The sequence below is a fragment of the Octodon degus genome, unplaced genomic scaffold (genome assembly GCF_000260255.1).
Source record: "Octodon degus isolate 3935 unplaced genomic scaffold, OctDeg1.0 scaffold00028, whole genome shotgun sequence".
Taxonomy (NCBI): domain Eukaryota; kingdom Metazoa; phylum Chordata; class Mammalia; order Rodentia; family Octodontidae; genus Octodon; species Octodon degus.
Window position 1 is genome coordinate 6,304,602 of NW_004524604.1, and position 7,889 is coordinate 6,312,490.

At 42.7% G+C, this 7,889-nt stretch overlaps 1 protein-coding gene across 1 annotated transcript in view; it reads right to left on the reverse strand.

Moving 5' to 3' along the window:
* Positions 1-7,889, reverse strand: part of Cds1 (CDP-diacylglycerol synthase 1) — an 81,484-nt gene that overhangs the window by 33,351 nt on the left and 40,244 nt on the right. The window contains exon 3 of the mRNA XM_004629268.2: positions 4,684-4,780. Within this exon, the coding sequence (XP_004629325.1) occupies positions 4,684-4,780 (97 nt within the window). The remainder of the gene's footprint in view (positions 1-4,683; positions 4,781-7,889) is intronic.

Sequence of the window (7,889 nt, forward strand, 5' to 3'; positions counted from 1 at the left end):
TGTGTGTGTGTGTGTGTGTGTGTGGCCAGCTCAGCCCACCAGGGGGCGGCCCCGGCTGGCATGTGGTGCTGGGGGATTGAACCGCGGTCCCTTTGCTTTGCTGAGTTTGTTCTAAATAGGTGCTTTAGACCACTGAGCCATCTCACCAGCCCCAAAAATTTGTGGGTGATTTTTTCCCCCATTATCAGGATTTGAACTAAGGACTTTGTGCTTGCCAGGCAGGCTGCCTAATCCTCTGAGCTACCTCCCTAGTTCCTAAGATCATTATTGATATGAGTAGAAAAAAGACTTTAAAACGCACAGAAACAATGAGTTGAGCACCAACTGCAGATGTCATTCCTTCTCTCTTAACATAAATATCATGTAAATCATGCATGCATGCATATATTATAGGCAATAAACAAATAATCAGTAACAGTTCAAGTATTAAGCAGACCTTTAACATTCTTATTTTCTTTTCTGATTAAATTCACCAGGCAAAATAAATACCTTATAATAAAAGTGTATTTTCCTTTCATAGTACAAATTTATTTTTATTTTATTTTATTGATTGTTTTTTTTTTTTTTTTTTTTTTTTTTCGGGACCAGGGATTGAACTCAGGCCCTTGCGCTTTCCAGGGAAGCACTTATTCCACTGAGCCATCTCCCTGACTCCATATTTTATTTTATTGAGAAACAAACAGCAATGAGACAGTTTCAAAACTGATTAATAGGACAGTTTCAATAATTAATATATTGCACACTGTTATCTTCTTAGTGGTTATCCATAGTACAAGATGCAAACAGAATATCCCATCCAAACACTATTAATACAAATCTTTCTTCTCATTGAATTAAGCGACAGTAGCTATATATCTATTCTAACTATTCTGCATATACAGATACAAAATGGACCTTCTTTTGTATCCCCCTTTTTTTTTAGTCCTGTCAGAATGGGTATTCCATTGGCATATAAATACTACAGGTGTGTGAATTCAGCAAAACAATCCAACACTGTCTAGCAGTCCACAATAGTAGTGGATTAGTCACAGAAGTTGCTGATTGAGCCTTTCATAGCTCAGCATATTAATATGGCTTTATTTTATATACCTCATTTTTTATACTTTTATGCTGGATGGTTAAGACCAAGATAAAGCAAGACCTGTATAACAAGAAGCGTAACTTTTGTATCTGATAAGGTCAGTCAAGTACCCTCAGGATTTATCCTGTAACCTTGTACTGCAGTTTGCAGATCCTTTGTCAGTGTCAGCCATGTGGATGTGTCACAGCCATTGCTTAACCAATTTGCTCTCTGTGAAAGCCTGAGAGAATGTTTTCTCTCCAGGTGACTCTCTTTAGGCACACTCTACATCATCAATCACTTTCCTCTATGGCCCCATAATCTCCTTGATCAGAAAATTTGGGACACAACTGAGTTACATGATGTTACAGTACAGGTTCTCCTATGTCCTGAGTCTTTAGTGACCTTGAAAGACTATGGTTAAAATGTTGGCTGTCCTTTCAGCCCTTCTATTTCTCTAATTTTTGGTCTGCAAACTTAGGTTGTTAACCCTCCAGAAAAGAAGCTTATTATTACCCTACATCTTATGTAGTTGGGTATAACTTCACTATCTGTCTGAATATCAAACATCTTAGGCATAACATGGAACAGGTATTTTCCATCAAGTACTGATACGTTAAACATTAAGTCCCTACAGAATATGGAGATAAAAATTTTAAAAATGAAAAATATTTAAAGAATATGAATAAATAATTACATATTTTTAACACAGAAATTTAGAAATCTAACCATATACAGCATTGTAGCAGGACAGTCCTGTGATATTTTTTTTCTTTTTCTTGTGTTTTTTCATTTATTACCCATTTAAAAAACAAACAAACAACTTTTTACTTGGGAGACAGTATGGCAATAATTGGTATGTCATGACAAGAAGTACGTATTTAGAAGACCAGAATGACAGGCATTCCAAGCGTGACCCTTCTATTACACATTGCTATCTTCAGTGCATTTGCTTGGTTTATAGGTATCAGCATGTATAGTTATTCCAGGTAAGAATCCTACCAATTAACTGCTAGTTTCAAAAACCTGCTGATGTTTCTCAGGATCATGGCCTTGTCCATATTGTGCATATAAATGTATGGCTTTGTCCCTGTCCTGTTTCCCAGCTTTTCTCCTTGCTCTCTCTCATAGTACAAATTTAAAACAAACAAAAAACAAGTACACTAAGTAGCTTTTGGCTCATCTCTTAAAGTATTAGAATTTAAATATGCCTAGGTGTCCTCTAAGTTGTTCTGAATTTTGTCATAACAGAGTGTTAAAAAAATCAATCTTCAGCCGCAAAGCCTTGCCCTGGTTACCACATCCAACAGCGTAACATGGGGACAGCTTGATCTCTACAAAGCAAGCCCAGCACGGCAGCCCACAGAAAGGCACTGAGAGCACTCCTGCTTTGTGCTGCTTAGGTCAGAATCTCCTTTTGATGGGGAACAATTCAGATGACCTCAATATTTTCTTTTCTTTTCTTTTCTGTGGTAATGGGGATCAAACTCAGGAACTAGCTCTTGCCAGGTAGGTGCTTATGCTGCTGAGCTACCTCCCTGGCATCTCCAATATTTTCAATGGCTCCGCTGTGCTTTCCAATTAAAAGCCAAACTCCCACACAACTGTTTGAAGGTCAGGCAGAATTGGGTCCCAATTTGCTTTTCCAGGTTGGAGGCCTGTGCTGCTTTCTCAGAGGGACTGACAGGGACTGACCCAGAGGGATTGGCCGCTGGGACCTTGCCTATGGTGACCCTAGCCCTGACGGCCTCTGGGCTCTTTAACATGGCCTGGCGCCTTCTTCTCCAGGCAGCTGTGGATCTCACAGCCCTGCGAAGGGCTCTGTAGGCAGCTTCTGAAGTGTCCACCGCTTCAGGCCTGGTACGTGCAGGGTCTGAGTGGTATGGGTGCCAGGGGCACCAGCCCTGTACCTGGCTGTGCCTCCACGTCCTCTACCTGCACACACTCTGTCCTACTAATGTCCACTTTCCTTTGCTAGAAAAAGTGCTTTAAGGTATCAGCAAATGAACTAAACAATGAGAAGAATTCCTTACTCATTTTCATTGCCTTGTTATCCCCAAGAAGTTCAAAATTAATGAGATGAAAATAAAAGAAGCTTGTGACACTTGTAAGAGCCACTTTACATGGTTTTGGGAAGCAATGATCTCTGTGTTAGATCTAATATTGCTTTGCAACTTTTTTGGGAGGGGATGGGGACAATTTTTTTTTGTACCAGAAACTGAACTCAGGACCTTGTGCCCTGCCAGAGAGGAACTATGCTGCTGAGCTATATCCCCGGCTCCCCTACAACTTATTTTTTATAAAATAAGAAGGAAACCTTTCATGTTGCTCCTAAGCTGACCTGCTCCCAGCACGACTGGGTACAGAACAGGGATAGTGAGGGAAGAGGGCTCATTCCTCAGGTGGGAAGCACAGCTGAACAGCAAGGAGGCCGGTACACTCAAGGCTGGACTGAGAGGAAACAGGAAATCTCGGAAAGGCCAGCTCTTCAGCTGGACCAGTGCACAGAGCCCCACTGCAGCAGGCTGAAGCTGGGGACGCAGATGGTTTTACCACCTTCCCAGCTCAGTGTCCTGTGGTGATAACAATGACACAGCAAGGGACTTGGTATACACCTGGGAGCGAGCACCTGGAGGTGCCTGAAGACTGCTAAGCTGTGCACACCTGGCTCCCAGCTCCACGCTGCAGCCTACGTAGGAGACGGACCCCAGGTCTGTGAGGACCAATCCTTTCCTGGGCTCCTCCCTTGCCTGACCCCTGATCAACCCCACGCTACAGTGGAAAGGCTTGACACTGCACTTCTGGGAGGCCCCCCCACCCTCATCCATGCTCACAGACCCAGGCTTTCTCTCATGTGTGCACTGCAGTTTCTATGTCTCTCCAGCCATGGAAGTGCTGGGAGCAAGCTCCACGAAGGCACAGACAGGCCACTTCCCTTGGCACCCTCACCAATCCAAGGGCTGCAGCCTGGGAAGGGGTGCAGCCTTCCATTTAGCAGGTGTCACCTGTTAACTTGCTGGGCTTCCCCTAAGGACAAACTCCCCGATGCCCAGGGTGGCTTCTCTGCTCCTCCTTCGACCCCCACATCCCTCCACAGACCATGGCTTCTTACACTCTTCCATGCTGTCTGGTGGCCTGCCTTGGCACCCGTTCTCTGTCTCAGCCTCTGAGCTCAGTGTTAACATCACTTTCGGACGCCACTCCTCATCCTCCCTTAGACTGGCCTGCATGCTCCCTTCTGGGTTCTTCCAGCATGCTCCATCCCAGAACTTTGCCTCCTCATCCCCCACACTTCCAGTCACCTGGTTACCTGACTCTCTTCCATCTGCTGTGCTTCCCTCCAAACCGAGGTCTGACTACAGTCATAAATGTGATGAAGCTGAGTGTGTGTTTCCATCACACTTGGTGCTTAGCACAGTGATGCGTAGGTGTGTGTTTATCACACACACTTGGGCTCTGCTGAAGGGACACTGCATGGATAATGAGTCCACATCATGCTTTAAGGAACTGAATTTGCTGTCACCAACTACTGATTACCTTAGTAACAACACGCTCATGTCTTTTCATTCATATAAACACTGAGAAACCAGACAAAGGGTGCATAAGGAAAACAAGCTACTCACCAACAGCATCAGCATGAAGGACCCCATGTAGATGGTCAGGAAGAACAGGGAAATCATTGTCAGGGTGAGGATGCCCCGGATCCACCAGTTTTTCCACCTGCAATGAAGGTGTTTGGAAGGTGAGGATCACAGGTGATCCAAAGCTTTCTGTGGGGTTTCAGTATTGAGCCTGGAGAGCTCTCCCACATGGGAGCGCATTACTTCACTTTCGATAACCACAACGAACAGAAGCAAGCAGCACTATCAGCTACTCAGTGAGAGCGAAATTTAAATTGTTACAGGAGGCAAGGAAAGCCAGCAATTTGTACCAACTGGGAACACAGCTCTGTGCTGAGCTGGCAGGTGAGGTGAGGTGGCCCCGGTGCGGGACCCACACCTCCCAACAGGGTCATGAAGGGGAGCACAAACCCACCCAGGCAAAACCCTAGGGAAAGATCATCCTCTTTTCTCAGTGCTTCAGGACACAAGATGAAGATGGGGAGGACTTAGAAGGTGGAACAGGCAGCACAGCCCACCTCTGAGGAAAATTATGAAAGAAAAACATGACAGCGATGCTGCCAGCACAGCGACTGCAGTGAGTGCGGGAGGATCAGCAGCCAGGCGCAAAGCAAGCTTCCTCTGCCACTCCAAGCACGCTACCTGCACGCTTTCCTTAGGGCCACAGCCCCTAGGAGGGGGAGAAGCAGTTCTCATCCCACCTCTTCCCTGCTCCAGGGCACAGCGCCCTGATGCCCCCACAGAACCGCCTATCTCATGCCCCCATCTTGTATCAAGAGCACTGCCCAATGAGAGCACATCACAATAAATGTTGGCAGCCACAGTATGACAAAAACCCAGAACCATTCCAATTCTTTAGTGGTGACTTCTAAAATCATCTCATGATTTATAAAGCCAGGCCTGGTGGTGTATGGATCACTTAGGCCCAAGAGTTCAAGGCTAGTTTGGGCAACACTGCAAAACCCAGTCCTGGGCTGAAGACGTAGCTCAGTGGTACAGAGCCTGCTTGGCAAGTGTGAGACCCTGAGTCTAATACCCACTACCATAAATAAAAAAATAACTCCTCCCCCCAAAAAATGTTTTTTTCTCCAATTAGATTTTATTGAAACATTTTAGATATACTGGGAGCCAGAGAGATAGCTCAGTAGAATAAGCGCTTGCCTGGCAAGCGCAGGGTGCTGAGTTCAATCCCTGGTACCACCAAAAAAAAAAAAAAAAAAAAAAAAAGACTCTGAGTTCAATTCCCACTATCAAAACTAAACAAATAACTCCTCCCTGCCAAAAAACAGAGAAAATTTTTTTTTCTTCAATTAGATTTTATTGGAACATTTTATATATAATGATCACATTCATCATAGAGAATTTGTACCCATACTTGATATAACTTGGTTCTTTTTTCCATTTTCCTAGCCTCTCCTGAAGCCCTCCAACCCTCCCAATTTACAAAGCTTTATTTCCATTTAAGAAAGAAAAAAATTATGAGTCAACTGATAATTTGTGATCCTAAGATTGCAGCTGTTTTTTAAAATTTTTATTAATCCAAATGATAACCTTTATTCCCCAAGCCAAATGTAAACTTCATGTACTTCAAACATGTGCTAACAAAAGATAAGTATATAAATAAATTATGCCTTCCTGCTCACAAGCAAGGGATGCTTTCTATTTTCTGATATCCTCTTCAATCTCCTTTGTCATTGTGAATCGTAATTCTCAATGTATAGATCTTTTACTTTCTTGTTAATTGATTCCTAAGTATTTCATATTTTTTGGATGCTCTCATGAAGGGCTAAGTTTCCTTAATTTCTCTTTCAGTGAACTTGTTGCATACAAGAAAGCTATTGCTTTCTGAGTACTGGCTTTGGATCTAGCTATAGTAATGAATTTGGTTATTAAATCTATTAAGCCTTTTGGTGGCATTTTGGAGATCTTCTATGTACAGTTTCATATCATCTGCAAATAGTGATAATTTAACTTCTTCCTTTCATGGATAGGAAGAACCAACATAGTGAAATGGCCATACTCCAAAAACTGTTCTGCAGATTTAATGCAATTCTAGTCAAAATACCATTAGCATACCTCACAGATCTAGAGAATACATTCCTAAAATTCATCTCGAACCAGAAGAGATCTAGAGCAACAAAGGCAATCCTGGGCAACAAATACAAGTCAAGAGGCATCACAATCCCTGACTTGAAATTATACTACAAAGGTACTATGATAAAATCAGCATGGTGCTGGGTGGTGGTGCATGCCTGTAATCCCAGAATTTGGGAGGCTGAGGCAGGAGGACTGTTATGAGTTGAAGACTAGCCTGGGTCACAAAGTGAGCTCAAGGCCAGCCTGGGCAGTGTAGTGAGTTCCTGTCTCAAAATGACAGGGGGAAGAAAAAAATCAGCATGGTGCTAGAAAAAAAAATCGACCTGAGGATCAATAGAACAGATTAGAAAATACAGACACAACTACAAACACACTCAGCTACCTTCTTTGACAAAAGGGCCAAAAGATTTCAGTAGAAGCAAGACAGCCTCTTCACTAAATGGTGATGGGAAAACTGGCTTTCCCTTGGGCTGAAGACTAAAACTAGATGCAAGTCTATCACCACACACTAATATCAAAATAGACCAAAGATCTAAATATTAAAACAAAAACACTAAGTCTACCAGAAAAGTAGGTAGAAATCTCAAAGTCTATACCTCTGTCTAGGTATAGACAGAGGCTTCAAGAAAACTCAGACTGCAAGGAGAAAAGTTCAAAGAATCAACAACTGGGATCTCATCTGACCAAAAAACATTTTATTTTTTATGTACTAAGTAGCTACATTTGTTGAAGAACACACAATGGTAGAAGAAACAGGATGACGGGCAAAGTAAAAGAGAGGCTGAAGGGGGAAAGGGACTCAAATGGGAAAGGGAAAAAACCAAAAAGCTTCTGCACATCAGAAAACATCACCAACAGAGTGAAAAGACAACCCACAGAATGGGAAAAATTTTAGCCAGTAGTCCTTCAGATGAAGGACTTCTATCTAGAAAACATATAAAGAATTTTTTTAAAAATCAAGTCCTCCAAATTCAAAGACCCACTCCAAAAATGAGCATTTTGAGATGAATACTCACTTCTCAGAAAAAGAAATACAAATAGGAAATAAATATATGAAAAAATTTCTCAGGCTGTAAACAGGCAGATCACTATGAGTCCAACCTAGTAGTGAG